At 45.5% G+C, this 20,861-nt stretch overlaps 1 protein-coding gene across 1 annotated transcript; it reads right to left on the reverse strand.

Moving 5' to 3' along the window:
• Window positions 1-115: 115 nt before the first annotated feature.
• STRC (stereocilin) lies at window positions 116-20,623 on the reverse strand. Its single transcript, XM_051977209.1, has 29 exons — window positions 15,721-20,623; window positions 14,616-15,398; window positions 14,501-14,525; window positions 12,803-14,057; window positions 11,425-11,487; window positions 11,158-11,268; window positions 10,780-10,946; window positions 10,108-10,294; window positions 9,692-9,807; window positions 8,700-8,832; window positions 8,233-8,415; window positions 7,832-7,870; window positions 7,563-7,730; window positions 7,358-7,417; window positions 6,764-6,889; window positions 6,435-6,493; window positions 5,884-6,007; window positions 5,655-5,767; window positions 4,287-4,422; window positions 3,692-3,888; window positions 3,350-3,440; window positions 2,971-3,127; window positions 2,331-2,500; window positions 1,957-2,112; window positions 1,429-1,571; window positions 1,104-1,252; window positions 780-877; window positions 552-699; window positions 116-351 (listed from the first exon to the last, which is right to left on the reverse strand). Exons 1-29 carry the CDS (start codon window positions 15,788-15,790, stop codon window positions 263-265), a joined length of 5,316 nt encoding a protein of 1,771 aa, XP_051833169.1. The 5' UTR covers window positions 15,791-20,623; the 3' UTR covers window positions 116-262.
• Window positions 20,624-20,861: the final 238 nt, after the last annotated feature.

A 20,861-nucleotide genomic window follows, 5' to 3' on the forward strand; every position in this document is an offset into this window, starting at 1 on the left:
CACTAGAAACTAATCCCAGAAAAAAGGGAAAAGATCTGACACAGGGAGAAAGTTGCTGGAGGTGGGCATAAGGGTTTGGGGATGAGGCCGTACTAAACCTCCAGTAGATGGGAAATAGAAACATTTTCTTTTATAGGCTGTAATATATTAAAAGTGACAAATACAAATAACAACCAGGTACACTTCCATTTATACTTTACTATATGTGACCACAGGCCCTTCTTCCATCAGTCTCCCTTCTTGGCTACCCAGACCCTTAGCTTCAGGGTAAGCAGTCAAGTACAAAGATAGCCAGTGTTGGGATCCAGAAAGAAGCTGTCTGTTCCTGGAAGTCCCAAGCTGTGTTACGCCCTGCAGAGAGACAGGGGGAAAAAAGGATTGATTTGTACTTCTAAGGGATCTACTTGGAATCTGGCTCCTCTGTGTATGAACCCCATCACTCCAGGTGATGCAGGAGGGACATAGAACCATATCTCGGGAGGAGTCAGATCCTGGGAGTCGAGACCAGGTTACGGTGATGGGGAGAGCAAACCGTGAAAGTGGTCACTCACCCAGCTGTTGCAGGCTCTCCTTTCCCTCTTGCTGAGCCCAGATGACTGCTTGATGCTGCTCGGAGCTCAGCCAGGCCATTTGCTCAGCTGTGATAGCCAGAGCCTGAGCGCTGGTGAAGCCGGAGAGCTGCGCAGGGTTGAATACCACCTGGGGGTGTTCAGTGAATGCACATCATTGACCCCCACTCCCAGCTCTCTCCAGGCCCCAATCCCACCGTTGGTACTCACAGCAAACTTGGGTGCTGGCATGATAGCAATGGCGAGCGGAGTGAGGCCCCGGATCTGTCCCCGAAGCAGTGCTGAGAGCACCAAGTCTGGGAGCCCGGCTGGAGAGTCAACAGGAAGAAGGCTCTTAGGTTCTGCTACAGACAGACCCATTGAGACTCTATTTACAGACTCCCCCCAAATCAATCACCTAGACGCCTCCCTCCTTTCTTCATCTTGAGAATGCCCTCATTCCCATAAAAAGTTATTCCTCCCCCCCCACTCATCAGAGAGCCTGTGCCCATTGCTTCTGCCCTCCCCTATCTCCAGCTCATCCTGTCTTCCTACCTGCTACTGAGCCAACCTCAGTAAAGATCTCGGGCCCCCAGTTACTGACTAGTCCAAAGCCTCCAGGCAACACAAGCAGGTGAGCCAGGGCCTCTAACTGTTCCTCAGAGCACTGAAGGGGCAGGGAGCCCAGGAAGAGAACGGCCTTGCTGTGGACAATTGAAACCAGGGGCATGGTTATAGAGCAGAGAAGAGGTCCTTTGGTGAGCAAGATCTAGCAACTGCACTAGAGTTTCTCTTTTTGCTCACATTTTCCTAAGACTCCTTTTTAATGATCTTTACCAATGAACCCTCCTTTCCCCTCACTGTTCACACCACAAAGGACCTGAACTCCCGATTGTTGATGTGCTGTATTTCATCTGGCCGAAGGCCACAGATTGCATGGCCAAGAGCAGTTAGGTGAATAAAATCCAGATTCCTCACATGCCGCCCACTCTGACGCAAAAAGCTGGAGACAATGACTTGGAGCTGGAGGGTACAGGGAAATAATAAAGGGGAAGGTGTCATAGTCATAGAGTCAATGAATGGATCCTAAAAAATTTGTCCCGTTGTAAGAAGATAGCTAGGTGCCCTTTTAACTCTTTGACTCTCCAAAAAGCTATAAATGGTAGAGACATATGGAAGACTAAGTCTCCAGGGTCAAGATCTGGGGACACATAAAAAATTAATAGCAATATAAGGAGTAGTCAAAGGATACCCTATTAGACAGAGAACACATAATCATAGAGTTATGGAAACCATGGGGGAAGTGAAAAGAGAAGGGTGGTTGGAAAATAGAAGTCCCAAAGAAAAGATCTAAGAGTTTAGACACACCTACAGGTCTGAGACCCGTGAGTCCTTCTAAAATAGTCACCTGATTTTTGCTCCAGCCTTCCAACTGTCCCAAGGCTCCCAGCACTGCCCAGTCAACCACAATCAATTCCCGGAATTCACGTTCTCCTAGCCCTATTAACAGCCGACCCAGCTGGAGGATCTGCTCAGGTTGAAGTTCTTGAGGGGGACCCCACAACTAAGAGGAAGGGAGTTTAAGACTTAGGGTTCCTGTAGGGTAACACAGCAACTCTATTAATTTTGTCTACCTGCTCAAGAACAGGTCTGTCTGGCCCCTTTTTTCCTGTTTCTATCCCCCTTTCCCTTTTCATTCTCAAATTCTTTATATTCATATTAATATTCCAATATTGATCATTCCCTTTGGCTTTTCTATATATTCCCAACCCTCTGCTCAACCTCTTTAGCCTTGCCCATTGCTGCTTGTAATTCTTCAGACCCAAGACCAGGGTCTTTTGCAAACAATCCCATGCAGTCTTCAAAGTCAGACAGTGTCATTTCTGCAATCTGTGCGGCTGACCAAGCTGCTGGGAATGTCCCTCGAATATCTGCACAGGTGGGCACAGGATCTGAGGAATAAAAGAGGGCCAGAGAGAGGCAATGTACAACTAAAAACCTGGTCCAATGAGCTCCTCTGAAAGCAATAACTCCTATAATTTTTTATGATTGGAGAGGGATATCACAGTCTGCCATTTGAATGGTTGCCATATCTGAATTAGAGACAATGAGGAAGTAAGGCATAGGGAAGAGGCATTGGGAAAAGGGAAGGGTGAGGCACAAGGCACTGAGGAGAGGGAAGCTGTGGTGGAAAGTTGAGCTAAGAAAATCCAGGGAGCAGCAGAAAGGTTATAAAGAATTATGCAATCACAGGATGGTAAGAACTGGAAATCTATTTATAAGTAAAGCTTAAATTCCCCCAAAATGAAGTCATAAAGTCACAAAGCAAGTTAATGGTTAGAATTAGAATTTGTCTCCACCCCCTCCATGCATCCTTTTTATTGTACCACATTGGAAACCTAACAAGTCAAGGGGCTCTCACCTGGTTCATCCTCATCTTCTGCCTGGACAACTCCAGTCACCAGGGCTGCTTTTCTGAGTCCTAGCTCTGGAACCCCACACAGTTGGCCAGCCCGACTCTGCTCCCAGCTCTGCTGTCTCTCTAGGAGTCGTTCCAGGGTCTCAGGCCCCAAGGCTTCCTGGTCACAGAGTTGGAAGACATGGAAGCAGCCAAAACCAGATGACTCAGTTCTAATCTCCAAAGCCTTTGCCCCCTCTAGGACCATCCTCCCATATGCCTAATGCCTCTCTCTTTTTTCTTTTCTTCCTCTATGATCCTTCAAGCCCCACTGATGTTAGCCCCTACTTGTTAGTGGATGGGATTCCACACCCTCCCCACCTGTTCCCCTTCCCCACCTTACCCTGGGCAGGAGGAGAATGGCCTGAGAGGATAAGGTCAACACCAGACGTCCAGCCTGCTCCACTTCATCTCGCCTCCAGAGTTCTGGCCGCCTGGGGGATTTGTGACAAGGTCAGTGCCAGTAATCTGGAGTGAGGCACTAGAACAAGTTTGACTAAGAAAAGGGCAGACAAGGGGATTTGGCTCAAGGGAAAAAAAAACCAGGAACCTGAGGGAAGGAGAACTAGAGAAGATTAGGAATTAAGAAACAGTATTACAAGGAAGTACTTAGAAGTTGGGGGTAAGTTAGGGTTCAAGAATTCCGAGCAAGGAGATGGAATTCTGAACTTCTAAAGGTTCATACCCAAATGCAGACTCATGCAACAGCAAGCATCCCAACTCTGTGGCAAATGGTTCTCCCAGGCAGAAGTTCTGCAGCCGACTGAGGTGGGCCAGCAGAGTCTGTGGGAGGATTCGGCCTACGCTCTCTGTCCCCAGGGATCCAACCAGGGGGCCCAAAGCTTCCAGCACCTCCCCTGATAGTGGGATGTCCTGTGGAGCCTGAGGGAAGTAGTAGGCCAGGGGCACTTTGACCTATGTCTCATAGCATCATAATTACTGACGGGTGTTCCAAAACCTCCGACTTCCCCAACCCTGTGAGTCTGTGATTCTCCATTCTCCTCTGACCCTCAAGACCTTTGAATAATAAGCCCAGCTAATAAAGACTAGGTCTGAGAGACTGGGAGATGTTTCCTAAGATCCTTCTAGGTCTAAGGACAAAAGGAAGATTGTAGAGGAATAGAACCTGGGGACAAGTAAGATTCAGAATTAGTGGATGTCTAGGAAACAGTCCTTGGGAGGCCCTGGAGTCTAATGTCTAAGGGGATCTGAAGGTTAAAATAAACCCAGATAGTTCAGGGGACAACAGCTTTTAAAATCTAGGAGAGGAAGGCCCTTACCAGGCTGCGTAGTGCCCTCTCTGCCAGGGCTTCTCGTCGGAGTGGGGGCAGTACTAGGAATTGTTCAGGATCACCTCGTACAAGCTCCAGTACCAAGAGAATAGAATCATTGGATAGTCTGTCAATCAGCTGGATTCTATAAGAGTTAAATAACAGGGGCACCCTGGTAAATTAAGGTTTTAGAAAGTGATACTAGATAACCCCATCGTACTAAGACAGAGCAAAATGTCCCTGAATAGGCAGTGACATCAGATGGGCCACAACCACAATGTGATACCAGCAGAATCTCTTATCCCTATTCCCGAACAGGAGATGAAATTAAATATCCTTGACTTTTTTCTCCAAGATTATACTTGGAGTGAGAAGAGAATGGAAGTAGGATGCTTTCAGGTCCTCCAAAAAAGAAATGGTATAGAGACATCCCTCTAGTGCAGTTTACTTGATGTTGGCCCCAAAAGATTGTGACATAATAGAATGTACCAATTAAGAAGACAATGATGGAATCTATCATGTTTATAACATTTGGAAATTTTCAAGGTCCATTATCTAATTTGATCTTCACAACAATATACTGAAGTAAGAAAAGCAGAAATCAATACCCCCATTTTACAAATTACATATCTGGAGCTCAAAGAAGTCACAAGCACAAGGGGAAAAGCAAAACTAGGAACCAGGCCTTTTGTTATTTTCTCATCTACTAAGAAATTGGGGTGAGGGGAGGAAGGGCACAGTCTCTCAGACAGAAAGTAATATCATAAAATCTTTATACTTTGCATGAAAATGACACTGGAAGTAGTCCTATTTCTCTGATATGGGAAATAATATCTTCAAAGAGAAGCAAAAATGACAACTTTGTAATTGGGTCAGACAGTATAGTTATAATAGTGAGAATGAAGTCTCTGGAGAAACTGAAGAAAAGTTCAGGAATATGACATTAGAATTTACTTTTTACCACTGTTTCATTCCTAAAAAAAAAAAAAAAAAAGTCCTGAAATCATCACTCACTTCTCCAAAATTTCCAATAGCACAGTTCACATATATATTACAGTAGAAGTGAAGCATGGAAATGAATATAATGTCAATGTATTCTTACTCCTTTAAGTTCTGGGATGCACTTTGGGGTTGCCAACCAAATAGAAATAGTAATTTTAAGCAGAATTATCTACTGATCCAGAAATAATCTGAGTGACCCAATCCAATTCAATCCAACCAACCCAGTGCTCATTAGACACTATGAATGATACAAAGCAGGAAATGACTGCTTTTGGCAGCATCTTCTAAGGACAAAACTCCCATCTTCCTCACACTAGGCTTTCTGGAAATTTGAACTATGACTTTTAACCCATGACATTGGATCCCAGTACCTACGGTAATTGGAAGAGTAGCTCCTGCTCTAGACCATTCAGATCTGGTCCAAGGCCTCCTAGCTCCAGCTCAGACATTTCCATTCTCCTCTGGAGTTCCTCCCAGATACAGGCCCTCTGTGGGAGTGGGTAAGGGAATGTTTTCAGGAGCCCAAATTGGATATCTGCTCCCTCTTCCCCTCAGTCTCTGGTATCACTGTTTTTCCAATAATATAGGTAGTAAATTCTCTCACCAAGCTCCCTCGAACCCCACCAGGAAGCTGGTAGAGCAAGACCACTACTTTAAGGAAATCTGTCCTCCAGCTAAACTGCTGCAGCCACTCACAGGTCATGCCTCCTGCTAGAGTGCCCAGAGACCTGAAGAAAAAAAAACTTGAGAGGAGCAATTAAGCCTGACAACCTGTCACCAGCCCACTCCCCCAAGCTTGAACCTAGAATGCTGTCAAAATTGTGTGTGTGTGTGTGTAAATTGTATATCCAGGATCTTTGCCAAGAGAACCCTAAATAGGGTCATGAAGAGCTGGACGTGATTAAAACAACTCGACAACAGAAACGTATGTATATATGTTTGTAGAGAGGGTTCATCTATCAGTCTTAAATGATAGTGGCTTGAGCCCTAGACCAGACATGAGATCCTCAAGCCTACACAAATGTCTCTTCAGCATTGCAGGGGCCAGGGTAGAAATATCATTTATTACACAGGAGAGTAAAAGGAGGAAGGCTGCCTCTGTGAGGGCAGAGGGAACAGAAAAGAAACTTCCTGCTTCTGACATAAGACACTCACTGCAAGTTTCTTAGTGTCAGGTTGGTGGTCATTGACATCTTCTTCCAGAGAAACTGGGCCTGCAAAGGGAATGAAGCAAAAGTGGCTGCTGCCAGGACCCTGGCCAAATTCAAGTTACTCAGAGTTTAATTCACCCACCTCCTTAAGAGCCAGATCACTAGCTCCCACCTTCCCAAAATTTCTATGTCTTCCCAGTATTTTCTCTCCAGAGAAAGGCAAAAGAAGAAACAAAGAAGTGGGTGGGGAGAGCCAGTAGGGGAGGTATTATAGGTATCACGTTAGAGTGGGTGTTGAGGTGAGAGAGGAAAATGTCTAGCAGAAACTGTTACCTGCTGTTCAGACCAGGGCAGCTCCCGATAGGGCCTGAAATTGGCCAGAAGAACTGGGGTGTCCAATTGTAGCAGCTTTAAGGGCAGCAAGGGAAGTAAGCACTCTGGCCAGATAAGAGAGCCTGGCTGGTGGGGTTGGGGCAGAATTGAGAGGGGTAATATTTAGTCTTTAGGAAAGAAAAAGGAACCATAGGAATTGGGGGGAAAGGGAAGAGGAAGTAGAGCCACAGTATGGTCCATTTGGATGGGAGTGGAAATAGGAATATTTCCGTAGCCTTTCAGGATTTCTCATTGTTGAGCCTTCCACTCCATTCTGTAGCTCACAATATAGACTTTGGGAATCCTTAGGTTCCAACACAACCAGGTGCTCAGACACATGAAGCAACTCATGAGATACACCTGGACCAGCTCCAGGATTCTGGAACCCCTCCCAAGGGATGAATAAGATCTGTTGCAGGTTAGGGCAGGGAGTAGAACAGGTCTGACTTCTTAGGGACCACTGGAATAGGCAAAGTCTCCCAAGGCAGTACCACATAAATTAAACTGCCCTGAGATCTGGGGAGCTGGAGTGGAATAAGCAAACTTCAAACATACCTGGTCAGCAGGACACACAGTTGGATCTGCACCCATTGGTCCTTGAACTCCATCTTTCATCTGAATGAAAATTGCTGACACTGTTTTTGTATCTGCATCATTTTGGGGTGCCATATTCCCAAGAAGGATGGAGCCAGATGATCTGCTACCCTCCCAGTCACTGGGATTATTTATCCCCACTTCCTCCTTCCATACATGTACATACCCGAAAAGCCTGCAACAATGCTGCTTTCTGAGCTGATGAAAGCCTAGGCAGTGTGGGTGACAAGCAGGGACAAGCTGCAGCTAGGACCTCTGTGGGAATGACTCTGAGGGTGTGTGGGCTAAGCCCAGGCAGCAGAGGACTGAGAGCACAGAGTTCTTCCACTGTCAGCTGAGGAGAAACCAGTGCATGAGACTGAGGAAGAGGAGAAGCTGAAGGCTAGGTGGGGAAGAGGGTCAATGAAGAGGGAGACATTTGGAGCTGTCACTTACATCTTCTTGTGGGAGGAGGCGTTCAAGCAGAAGGGTAGCCTGAAGTGAGGAAAAAGAAAAGGAATGAAGCACCAGTCCCTAAAGGAAAAACTCTTAACATGATGTATGTGAACTTGAGTTTTTTTTTTTTACTATTTTAATAATTATATTTCAGTATAAGGTTCCTTAGCAATCCTGTATATATTTAAAATATTATTTTGAGACGTCTATAGAGTTTTACCAGATTGGACCACGTCACACAAAAAGATTAAAAATCTCTCTCCTAAAACTTCCTGGTCCTATTATCCTATTCAGTGCTCATTATCTCTGCCAGAATGACTTATAAGCTAAGGCAAGGTGCCAACTAGGGAAGATTTCTCTGGAACAAAGAAGGCTTCTTAGGAAATCAGGGATGTTCTTACCTGGCCAAGTGTGAGGTCAGTTCTTTGCAAGGCAGGGAGAATGGTTCTGAGTTGGAGCTCTGATAGCTCCTCCAGGAAACTGAGTCCGAGCTGAGAGAAGAGGGGACCCCAAGCCTGCAACTCCTGGGGACTCAAATCTGCCCCCCCAGTTGAACGAAGCACCCGCAGCAGCTCATGTGCCACCTGCAAAACATGAGGATTGTAAGCAGAAAATGGGAGACAGGTACTTGGATACCAGCCTCTTAATTTCACCTTCAATTATTTGGGGCTTTTAGGACCTGACCTGGGACCAAAATGTGGAAAAGTTAAGGAGATGGAGAAAGAGGAAGGCCAAAATGGGATGAAATGGTGCTGGAAATATTTGAGATCAAAGGGAGATAGGGCTAGCAAGGGTAGTAGAGTAGCAGGGGGTAGTACATGAGGCTAAGGGAGCCCTGGAGCTAGAGTTTTTCTATTGAGGGGCTCACCCGTCCTTCAGGGCTAAGGGTTCCATTGGCCACACATTCTAGCAGTCCTTGCTCTACTGATCCCATGGGGTCACTCAAGGGTACAAGACTCTGAAGTTCCTCAGTACTTAGGAAGCATGCAAGGGACCCTAGTCTGAAAAAATCAGAGAGCCAGTTTCTGTGTGGGTCCAAACATAGCCATGAAGAGAAGAATCTTATAGATACTTATAGAAGCAGACTCTCTGTTGGCATTATAGACACTGAAACAGAACATGCAGGTATTCTGTGGTACCAAACCTAACTTTGTAAGGATATCACTTGAGATGTATATTACTCGAGAGCACTATGTTCTCCTTTTTTCCTCCCCAGATTCCTATAGTTTCATTTTAGCCCTTTCTTGTTCCTCTGTTTTTCCTTTTCTGGAAATTAAATCTTTTTAGAAACATAACATTAAGCATCAGCACAAACAACTAAATTTGTTAATATTATTTACGTTTAAATCAATTTTAGCATCTAAAGTATCATAACATCTTTTCGTACTCTTATTTAAATCCCCCTAAGATTCTTTCTCCATTCATTCTCATTCATTTTTCGTCTTATGATTTCAGTTTTTTTATTTTTCATTATTTCATAAAGTTCTTTCTAGATTTTAAAATTTCCTTATACTTGTCAATCTTCATAGATTATGATAGTTTATCATAATATGTACCACATTTTATCAAACTATTGTTGTAATTTTATTTTCAGTTGTGTGTGTACGTGTGTGTGTGGTTTTAAAATTTTTCATGTAATTCTGTTCCGAAAATCTTTGAACAATTTTTCCTATTTGTTTTTGGTTGATACTTTCAGGAAATATTCCTAACAGTTGAATTATAGGATTGAAGGTTCTTATTATTTGTATATCTTTTATTGTCTTTCACCAGGTTACTCTTCAAAATTTGAAATTCTAGTTGGTACTGTCCATTTCTAGCTCTGCTTACAGGGACCTTACCCTTAATTCCACAGCCACTCACCTTCGCACCTGTTCTTCACCATCTGGGACACTCTGATTAACCAAACTGCGTAGTACATGCCGGGCCTGTCCTGGTCCTAGCCCTGCTGCTGGCCAACTGTCCTCCAGAGCCTGGATCTAAAATGAAGAGGTTTGAGCTGTTGTTTGGTCAAGTGGATCCTGTTGGAAATTATTCTAGTAGTAACAATTGGGCCCAGTTTTCTCCCAACGTATTGTCAGAAAGCCCTCTTTTAACCTAAAGATCATTAGTCTTCAGGAGTGAGGGAGAAAGGAAAGAGAGAACAAAAACCCAAATAATACCGATCACTAATTCCCATCTCATTCAACAGGGGCAGGGAAGAGACGGAAACCAGCCAAAGTCTTGATCAAGGTCAAGAGAAGAAGCCTTTTCCCATTCATAGGAAGAACAGTCAGTACCTGGTGGGGACTGAGTTGCAGGAAGTGTTCCAAGGGGAGGTGGGGCAGTAAGGGTAAAGCAGCCCACAGCAGCTCCTGAGACCAGGCAGGCACTTCCCCAAACAGCTCAGGTGCCACCAGCAGCTGGGCCAGGGCTTCCTTTTGCTCCGGTTTCATGGCTGGACTACGATCACGGATGGCAGCCAGCCTTGAGGAGGGAGATGAGTATCACCCCCTAGCCCTGTTCCACACCCCCTGGATTGACATCAGTATTCAACTGACTAAGGCCATTCAGGGTTTATCTTGCCACCTTGGCAGTGTGGTATGGTGATAAGTATGCTGGGTTAGGAGACAGAAGACCTGTGTCAAAATTTTGTTTTTTACTATTCGCTGTGTGACCATGGGCAAAATACTACCTCTCTCGGTTTGTAAAATGAGGGGGTGGGAGTCAATGGCCTCTGAGGTCTTTTCCAGCTCTAAATCTGTGATCCTATGAATGAAAGATAGGCTGAGACCCCAGAACTGGTAGGAAGCAAATAGGGAAGTGGGTAAGACCATGGTGAGAAGCAAGGGTAGAAGGATGAATTTGAAGTGGGCCATAATGAGATAGGATTAGGTCCAGGCCAAGGGTAGTGGTGGGGAAGAGGAAGGGCCAGGGAAGGGGACAGTTCATAGCAAAAGCAAGTATCTCACACGCTCTCATTGGCCAACAGGGAGGGTGGGAATCGAAGCAGATCATTGACAGCCAGGAAGGGAATGAGTGGTGACAGATCAATAAAGAGCTGAGGCGTGAGTCGGGGGAATCGCTGGAGCAAGAGAGCGGTCAGTCGGCCCAGGGCCCGCTCCTCTGATGGGGGCACCTAACAGAAGCACAATAATGATCAGTGACCTCAGTTTCACTGTGCTTTACTCAGTAACACCCCCTTTATTTTTATTTCCTCTTCCCACTGGTTAAGGTTCTCCCAAACCATCCACGAATCTCCCTGTGCATGGATCCCTGACCCAAAGCATCCCTTGCTTCCATTCCCTGTTGTGTCTCATTCTGGATCAGAGACCCCCTTAGCTTCCCACCTTCAACTGGGCCCATGAGTGATGGAGGAGGGCCAAGAACCCCTGGGCTGCCTCACTCTCCGCTGACAACACCAGCTGCTGGAGATTCTCTGGGGGCATGCGCAGGTACTCCTGGGGGAGGGCAGAGGGAGAAGGGAGCAAGGGAAGGAAAATGGATGGTAACACTGCAGTGAGCAAAGGCCCAGCGCCTCGACTGGGACTGAGGGCCTGCCGACTTAGGAAACCCACAGTCTCCCATCCCTGCTCTGCTTCTCCCTGGACCATTACCTGAACAAGGATCTGTAAGACCCAAGCACTCTTCTCCCTCTGCAGCAGTTCCCACAGTAAAGGCTGCCATTAGGGAAAAGAACATGTCAAGGAGAAGCAATCTTCCCCACCAGGCAGCCCATAGATTCCCCAGGTGTTCCATCCCTTTGGAATTGGCCTTAATGTACTACTTCATGTTGCTATTTATAATTGTAAGTGTGGGTTGTCTCCTCAATTATTCTGAATTATAAGGTAAATTCCTTTTGGGTAGGAACCCCTGTTTATTTCTGAATTCCCTTGATCAATGAGCATAATTGGCTAAATGAAGTTGACACTCAATAAATATTTGTAATTTAATTGATTTCTGCCAACCAGAGCACCTCTGCTTGCTGCCACCTGGGGTTCAATGACATAAATCACAAATGTTTTTAATGAAGTGACTCTTTGAGAGCACCCAGGATGATGCCTTCATTTTCTAGAGAAGAAAACTAGGGTAAATAAAATGGTATGCTCCAGATCAGAAAAATAGTTATTGGCAGAGTTGGGCCTAGAACAAACTTGGCTAATTCTACCCATTCTATCTTGAGGTTGGATTTATTCATTCACTGATTTAATGATTTGTTAAATATCCAGAACGTGAAAAACAAGGCACTAGGCTTTGTAAGTCATATGATAAATAAGATATTATTCCTATCCTAAACAGTCTAGTAAGAGAGATTAAATATATATATATATATATATATATATACATAGCTATAGTTATGACACAATACTTTACGACAAGATAAGTAGAGAAGAAAAACATAAATAAAGTGCTATGAAAGTTATAGATCAGGTTTGTTGAGTCTGGTGACAATAAGGAAGGTTTCATTAAAAAATGGCACTTAAGATAACATTTCATAATACTTGGACTTCCAGAAGCCATTTAGGAAGATAAATGAATCTATGATTTTGCTGAAATAAGGAACTTCCTAGTGAGGAAATTCCCCTTGCCAATGGAAGTGTGTACCTTCTCTGTAAATTATAGTCTTAGAGAATAACTACAACACCGAAAGTGAATGTTGTGTGTGTGAGAAGGTGAGAATTCCCTAGAATGCTTAAATGCTTTGCTCAGTCACACAGCCAGGATATGTCAGAGGTATGTGTCCAGGTTTTCCTCACTGAAAAATCAGAAACCATTAAACTTTTAGATGATATTTTCACTTCAAACACTACCCTAGCTCCACAGACCTTTTAGCCTCCAATTACCTCCTCCGTCAGCCCCAAAGAGCAAACCCATCTCTCCACCCTGCTTATGAAAGAAGAGCCGTATAAGGGGGATAGAGTGTTAGTGGCAAGAAGAAATCTCTTTGGGGCCTCCAACGAGTCCCCAGCTCCTCTGACAAGCCAGGGCACTCACACTGTAGCAAGCCAGCAGCTCCCTCTTGCCGGGGTCCTGGACGGCATCGTCAGGGGGCCCGGGACCGGGCGGGCTCAGCCCCTGCTCCTGCTTCAGGTAGTCACCCACTGAGCGCAGCATGCTGCTCCGGCCCCAAGGGTTGAAGGAGTCCCAGAAGGAGCAGTTGTCAGGGAGACTGGAGAGTAGCAGAGCCTGGCCCAGCAGTCTCTGGGCCTCTATCCCCCCAGCCCCCGGGCCCAGGAGGAAGGCCAGGAGACGGAGAAAATAGTGCAAGCGGGAAGGGTAGGAGAGGGCGGGCACTGCAGCCTGACACCGGGGCAGCTGGGACAGCATGCCCAGCAGGAAGGGACCTGGAGTCAGGCAGAGGGGGGAGGGCCCCAGAGGAGGCAATGGGGGCAGCAGGGGGCCCAGCAGCCCCTCCAGGAAGCAGGTGTCGTTACCCCCACGGCTAATTCTGCACTGTCCCTCCAGCCAGGGCCAGAAGGGCACAAGGGAGTCATAGAGAGTATCATTGACACAGACCATCTCCAGGAAACTGCCCCCGTTGGGGCAGCGCTCCCCACAGGGCCCCACGCGGCAGGGGGGGAAGGCCCCCGCGTCGGGGGTCGGGCCCTGGCACACGTGCTGCACCCATGCCTGGTTCTGCGGGGGGACTGCCTCTAGGCCCTCCTCCACACACATCCGCTCCCCCCACAGCGTCTGATTCTCCAGGAAACAACCCCAGAAGAGCTCTGGCGTGAGGGGAATGGGGGGCAGGCCTTCTGGGCAATTGGTGGGCGGGGGGAGGAGGCTGGCGCAGAGCCGCCTCACCAGGCCTCGGTTGGGCCTGGGCAGGGAGCTCAGGGAGAAATTACTGCAGATGACATCCAGGAACTGTTCCGGATACTGATCGTGGCAGGCCTGCAACCAAAACTGGGCGCTCACCTCCAGGGAGGTCACGTACCAGGCCGCCGTCTCGCAGGTCACCGCCATGCTGGAGGGGGGCCGGGGCGTGGAGGGCTTGGAGTCCTGGCAGTACAGGTGGATGGAGAAATTGGAGATGCTGAAGGGCAAGTCGGAGTCCGAGTCGTTGTAGCAGATTGTGTCCATGGAGAAGGCTCGGGGCGCTCGGGGGTGGCCTCGGGCTGCGCGCGGGGAGGCCCTGGGCAGGGGCACCCCGGTGCTCAGGCAGTGCAGGAGGGCAGGGGGTGGGGGCGGCGTCCCAGACAGGAACCCCAGAGCCTGGGCATCCCAGGACACGTTGTGCAGCACGCCCCTGGGGGCAGAGGGAGGGCGTGAGAAAGGAGGGGTCGGTCTTTTACTCTCAGGGCTTCTCTGACCCTGCCTTGGGGCGGTGGAGCTACGGGGCCCTGCCTAAGTCCTCTGGGAATCTAGGTATTACCGAGATGGGTCCATAGGAGGTGGGCTGGTGGGGACGGACACAGGACTTCCACCAAAAATCCCACCACTGTCTGAAAGAAACTAAGGCACGGCCCTTCCTGCCTAGGACCTGAGAGCTCAAAGACTGCCCGGGGAAGGGTTCATGGGAAGCAAAGGGCCTAGCAATGGGAGACGGGGGAGGGGAAATCAGCTTAGCCCTACCCTCTTTTGCCCATGGCCATCTACAGTAATGCCCTCCAGGCCTGCCTCCCTCAGCTCGCACCCCTCGACCAGGCAGCCTGGCTCAGTGGCTCTGAGCCCTGGTCTTTGGTTACTCACCACAGGAGCAGCTGTCTCAGGTTACCTAGGACGGAGAAAGAAAGGGAGCTGATAGCGCCGCAGCCCAGCCCCCCCTTCCCTCTGCTGCCAGCCGCTTACCACAGGCACCCCTTACCTCCCATGCACTGCCCGCGGGCATCGAGTTCCGGTTGCCCCAGCGTGGCAAAAACCTCCTCCTTCAGGGAGTGAGTGACCCGCAGCAGCCCTCCCTGGAAGGCAGCGTAGAGGGGAGCCCCCACTGTACGAAGGAGGCCCACCCAGAGGGGTCCTTCGGCGCCTGGCTCCTCAGGGGGGGGGATTAGGCCCAGGAGGCCCTGCAAAAGGCGGGGAGGCGGCTCCCCCCAGCCAGGGTCTGTCACGTTGGCGTCAGCCACAGGAATCATCTGCAGCAATGCCTGCCAACGGGTGCCCTCCAGCAACAGTAGAAGTGAAGGTAACCAGTCAGCGGCCAGATCGCAGTCGGGGGGTCCGTCTCGGGTACAGGGGGGCCGGGGAGGCACTGTGGACTCCTCGGGAAGCAGAACATTGAGCAGCACCTCTGCCAGCCCACTTAGGGTGCCTGCCTGGTGCCCCAGAAAGTCCCGAGGCGTCTGCTCATGACCTAGCAGTGCCAGGGTATCCCCTAGTAGCTTGATCAAGGGTTCCCAATCCCGGCTGCCCCTCAGAGTCACCAGGAAATCATGAAGCCGGAGTGCAGGGGGTCTTAGGGTTGGGGGTTCCTCTCCCCCCATATCTCTAGCCTCTAAGTCTTCCAGGGTAGAAGAAATGTTTTCTAGGAAGGCAGAGAACTCTGAACGACTGAAGAAGCTTGGTGGGACCATATCCAGGGCCCCTAAAAATGACCCCAGAAGAGAAATTACAGAGTCGGGGTCCTGGGACTCCACAGGGGCCAGGATCACTGTGGAGGAAGAAGTCAAGAAATGACTAAAGCCCACACCTGGGTCTGGCTCCTGAGGTCCCTATTCTCTCTGCTCAGAAAGGTAAGGAGTGGGAAAGGTGGGGAAGGTATATTCTATCACTGGCCCTCGGTCAGGGCTGGCAACTCCTGATCCTTCATGTTCTCCCGTTGATTCCTTAGCCTGGATCTATCTGTCCCTCTCCCCTTTCACCTTCAACCCTTCAATTCAATTCCACAAACACGTATTAAGTTCCAGCAGTAGTCCCTCCCCAGCAGACTTTCCCCATCCACTCCCTACCTTATCCTCTAGCCCCTCCCTCACCTGCATGGGGAAGGAGCAGCAGCAGCAGTAGCAGCAGCAGGAACAGCAAGGGCCAGAGGCTCAGAGCCATGATTCAAGGTGAGCCTCTAGGTGTTAGGAGGTAAGCACTGGGCAGGTGCTTTTCCTAAGGGGAGCTAGATGGGGGCAGGACACAGTAGCCATGGACTCCAGCTATCAACCCCACTCAGACCTGCAGGAAAGAAGATCTGTAACCTAACAGATGGGTAACCTAACATGGTGTCGTCATCTGAGCCTCTGATCATCCGATCCTGTGGTCATGAGGAAAGGTGGGAAAGGGGAGGCAGGCAGAGAGATGGGGAAGTCCAGGGGACCTGAGGGAGGGCCTAGAGATAGAACCCAAAGCACAGGAGACAGGGAGGGAGCCTTCAGGGAGAGAAATAACAGTGAGAGGTAGCCGAGGGATGGGCTGCAGGAACCAGAGGGAGAGCTCAATGAGAAAGGAAGCATCCTTTGAGGAGGAGAGAAGCTTGGAGATTTTAGGGAAAGAAAGGATCTGGAGTGTGAAGGAGCCATAGGAGAGTGGAGCTAGGAAGTGGAGGTAAGGGAAATAGCATTATGGAAGAAAGAAATGTGCATCCAGAGAATATTAGGCCAAAGTCTCCTAATCAATCAATAAGCTTTTATTAAGTGCCTGCTTTGTGTCTGGCACTGTGTTAAACAATGGGGATACAAAAAGAGGCGAAAGACAGCCCCTGACTTTAAGGAACTTGTAATCTAATGGAGAGACAATATACAAATAAATATCTATATACAGGATAAATAGAAAGTTGAGAATAGGGTATGCTAGGAAGTTAGAAACAACATGACAAAAACCCAGACAGTACTGACCAAGAAATGTGCAGGGAATTACAGGGAAATATGGGAGGCCACCCTTTCATCCCTCTCTGCTCACAGCCAGGATCAGAAGTAGATAAGGCAGGCAATGACATAGGGTCCAACAAGGGGAGGGGAAGGGACTTAGGAAAGGGAGGTGGAGTAGTACTTGGTAGGTGTTTTAAAATTTTATGTTGATTGATCAAAGGGATATTTCTTAAAATGACTGCAAACTGAATAGAGACTGTTCCCAGAATTCTGAACTCATATTTCTAGAAGCTGCTTTCAGTGAATGATTCTAGCACAGTCTTTTTTCCCATATGTTACAGGGCTGACACAAATTAATGTGAGAAAATGCAGGAGTTAGAAATGCCACGGTTAAACTGAGAAAATGGAAGTGGCTGGAGCAGGATGGGGTAGGGAATAGGGAAGAGGAAAAAGAGAGAAGGAAGTGGGAGGGAATGAATTTTTTTTAAAAAAGAAGATGATACAGGGCAGCTAGGTCTTACAGTGGTTAGAGCACCAGCTTTGAAGTCAGAAAGACCTGAATTCAAATGAGTTCCTTAAAAAAAGAAGTAGATGGAAGTCATCATGTCAAATATATTACTATTTGACCTTCACTACAGAAAGGATACCATCTGACCTACATCTCCTCCTCTGAGAATATTATTATTGATATTATTATGATATTCTGATATTCCTGCCAGTGACAGACTTGACGGCCCTTTGCTATGGTAGCCAATGAAATCTTTTCTCATATTTGCTAATGCAGACCCAAGGCCCTAATGTAGTCACCAAGCACCTGAGACATCACCCTTCAAGTAGAATGCTGTGTGCTGCTGTGACAGAACTTCTCATCTGACTTACAAGGGAATCAAGATTGAGTTCCTTTAGTAATCAAGCCTGAGAAGTCCTACTATCATTACCCCTGCCTCAAAGACTGACAGTGCCTCCAGCACAGCATTGAAATCAAACTTCATTGGAACTTGAGGTACTATTATTAAGTGCTAGGAATCAGCAGCTCAAGAGTTGGAGGTTTAAATGAAGCATTAAAATGCAGCAGTTAAATTTTTTAAAAATTAACTTTTTTTCAGTAACCAAAATCTGCTCTCTCCCCGATCCTGTCCCACTCCTTATTGTCCAACTTGAAAATGCAAGAAAAGTAAAATCTTGTTATCAACACATAGAATGAAGCAAAACAAATTTCTAGATTGATTATATCTAAAATAAAACTATACAAACATATGTACATATATAAAATTATATATATATACCTTTGTAAAGAAAGCTCTGAGCTTGAACTCAGAAAGACTTTATTTCATTTTGGCCTCAGATACTCATTAGCTGTTTGATCCTAGGCAAAACACTTAATTGCCATCTGCCTCAGTATTTTCAATTGTAAAGTGAGAATAATGATCCAATCTACTAGCCATGGTTGTTCTGAGGATCAAAAGGGATATTTGCAAAATACTTACTACAGTGTATTGCTCTAGTGAGCATTTAATAAATGCTTATTTCCTTCTTTCCTTCCCTCCTTCTTTACTTCCTTTCTTCATTACAATGCAAGCAGTTATTATTTTTTGTTCATGCTTACATTTTTTGTTCTTTTAATTTTTTTTAATAATAGCTTTTTATTTTTCAAAATACATACAAAGATAGTTTCTAAAATTCATCTTTGCTAAACATTGTGTTCCATATTTTTCTCTCTCTCTCCCCACTTCCTTCCCTCCAGTAGACAGCAAATAATCCAATATAAATTAATCATATGCAATTCTTCTAAAAAGATTTTGACTTTTATCAAGAAAAATCAAATCAAAAATGAAAAAAATAAGAGGAAAAAACAGTAAGTAAACAATATCAAAAAAAGTGAAATACTATGTTGTGATTTCACATTCAGTCCCCATAGTACTTCCTCTAGATGCAGAAGGCTCTCTTCATCACGAATCTATTGGAATTGCTTTGAATCACCTCATTGTTAAAAAGAGGCAAATCTATCACAGTTGGTCATAATATGATCTTTTTTTAAAATTAATTATAGCTTTTCTATTTTCAAAATATATACATGGATAATTTTTGACATTCATCCCTACAATCCCATATCCCTATGTTCTAATTTTTTCCCCTCCCTTTCCCCTCTTCCCCAGTCGGCAAGTGATCCAATATATGTTAAACATGTGCGATTCTTCTATATATATTTCTATATTTATCATGCTGCACAAGAAAAATCATGTCAAAAAGGGAAAAATGAGAAAGAATACAAGCAAACAACAAAAAGAATGAAAATGCTCTGTTGTATTCCACACTCAGTTCCCACAGTCCTCTCTGAGTGCAGATGGCTCTTTTCATCACAAGAGCATTGGAACTGGCCTAAATCACCTCACTGTTGAAGAGAGTCATGTCCATCACAACTGATCATCGTATAGTCTTGTTGCTGTGTATAATCTCCTAGTTCTGCTCATTTCACTCAGCATCAGTTCATGTAAATCTCTCCAGGCCTTTCTGAGATCATCCTGCTGGTCATTTCTTACAGAACAACAATATTCCATAACATTCATATACCACAACTTACTCAGCCATTCTCCAATTGATGGGCATCCTTTCATATTCCAGCTTCTGGCCACTACAAACATTTTGGCACATACAGGTCCCTTTCCCTTCTATAATATCTCTTTGGGATATAAACCCAGTAGAAACACTGCTGGATCAAAGGGTTTGATAGTCCTTAGGCATAGTTCCAGATTGCTCTCCAGAATGGTTGAATAGAGGTAGCTAGTTGGCGCAGTGGATAGAGTACCAGCCCTGAAGTCAGGAGGACCTGAGTTCAAATCTGACATCAGACACTTAACACTCCCTGGCTGTGTGATCCTGGGCAAGTCACTTAACTCCAATTGCCTCAGCAAAAAAAAAAAAAAAAAAAAAAAAGAAGAAAGAAAGAAAGAAAACAGAATGGTTGAATCACTTCACAACTCATATTTCCATACAGTTTCCAACTGTAAACTTCACAACTCTACATACAATGTATCAGTGTTACAGTTTTCTCACATCCCCTCCAATAATCATCATCTTTTCCTGTCATTTTAGCCAATCTGGTACGTCAGAGTTGTCTCAATTCACGTTTATCTGATCAATACTGATTTAGACAACTTTTTCATATAACTAGAAATGGTTTTAATTTCTTCATCTGAAAATTGCCTGTTCATATCCTTTGACCATGTATCAACTGGAGAAATGGCTTGAATTCTTATAAATTTCTCCATATATTTTAGAATATATAGAGTTCTCTATATATTTTAGAAATGAAGCCTTTATCAGAACCCCAGAATGTAAATTTTATTCCCAGCTTATTGCTTCCCTTCTAATCTTGTTTGTAATTGTTTTGTTTGTATAATAACTTTTTAACTTAATATAATCAAAATTATCCATTTTGTATTCAATAATGTACTCAAGTTCTTTGGCCACAAATTCCTCCCTTTTCCACAGATCTGAGAGGTAAACTATACTTTGCTCTTCTAATTTGCTTATAATATCACTCTTTAAGTCTAAATTATGAACCCATTTTGATCTTATCTTGGTATAGGATGTTAGGTATCGGTCAATGCCTAGTTTTTGCCATACTAGTTTCCAATTTTCCCAGCAGTTTTTGTCAAATAATGAGTTCTTATCCTAAAAGCTGGGGCCTTTAGGTTTGTCAAATACTAGATTGCTATAGTCATTGACTGTTTTGTCCTGTGATTCCCTAACCTATTACACAGTTCTACTATTCTATTTCTTAGCCAGTACCAAATGGTTTTGATGACTGTTGCTTTATAATATAGTTTTAGTTCTGGTGGCTAGGCCACCTTTATTTGCATTTTGTTTCATTAATTCTCTTGAAATTCTTGACCTTTTGCATGGACACACACTTAACACCGTATACCAAGATAAGACAAAATGGGTCCATGACCCAGGCATAAAGAACGAGATTATAAATAAATTAGAGGAACATAGGATAGTCTATCTCTCAGACTTGTGGAGGAAGAAGGAATTTGTGACCAAAGGTGAACTAGAGACCATTACTGATCACAAAATAGAAAATTTTGATTATATCAAATTAAAAAGCCTTTGTACAAACAAAACTAATACAAACAAGATTAGAAAGGAAGCAACAAACTGGAAAAACATCTTCACAGTTAAAGGTTCTGATAAAGGCCTCATTTCCAAAATATATCGAGAATTGACTCTAATTTATAAGAAATCAAACCATTCTCCAATTGATGTGGTCAAAGGATATGAACAGACAATTTTCAGATGATGAAACTGAAACTATT

The sequence above is a fragment of the Antechinus flavipes genome, chromosome 2, assembly GCF_016432865.1.
Source record: "Antechinus flavipes isolate AdamAnt ecotype Samford, QLD, Australia chromosome 2, AdamAnt_v2, whole genome shotgun sequence".
In the NCBI taxonomy this organism is placed as follows: Eukaryota; Metazoa; Chordata; class Mammalia; order Dasyuromorphia; family Dasyuridae; genus Antechinus; species Antechinus flavipes.

Coding starts and splice junctions, on each gene's coding strand:
- STRC (XM_051977209.1), bottom strand. CDS start 15,790: ATGGCTCTGAGCCTCTGGCCCTTGCTGTTCCTGCTGCTGCTACTGCTG. Junction 11,488..12,802: donor AGCTGCTGGCTTGCTACAGT/GTGAGTGCCCTG, acceptor CCCTAATGGCAG/CCTTTACTGTGGGAACTGCT. Junction 7,871..8,232: donor CTGACCTCACACTTGGCCAG/GTAAGAACATCC, acceptor TCCTCACTTCAG/GCTACCCTTCTGCTTGAACG.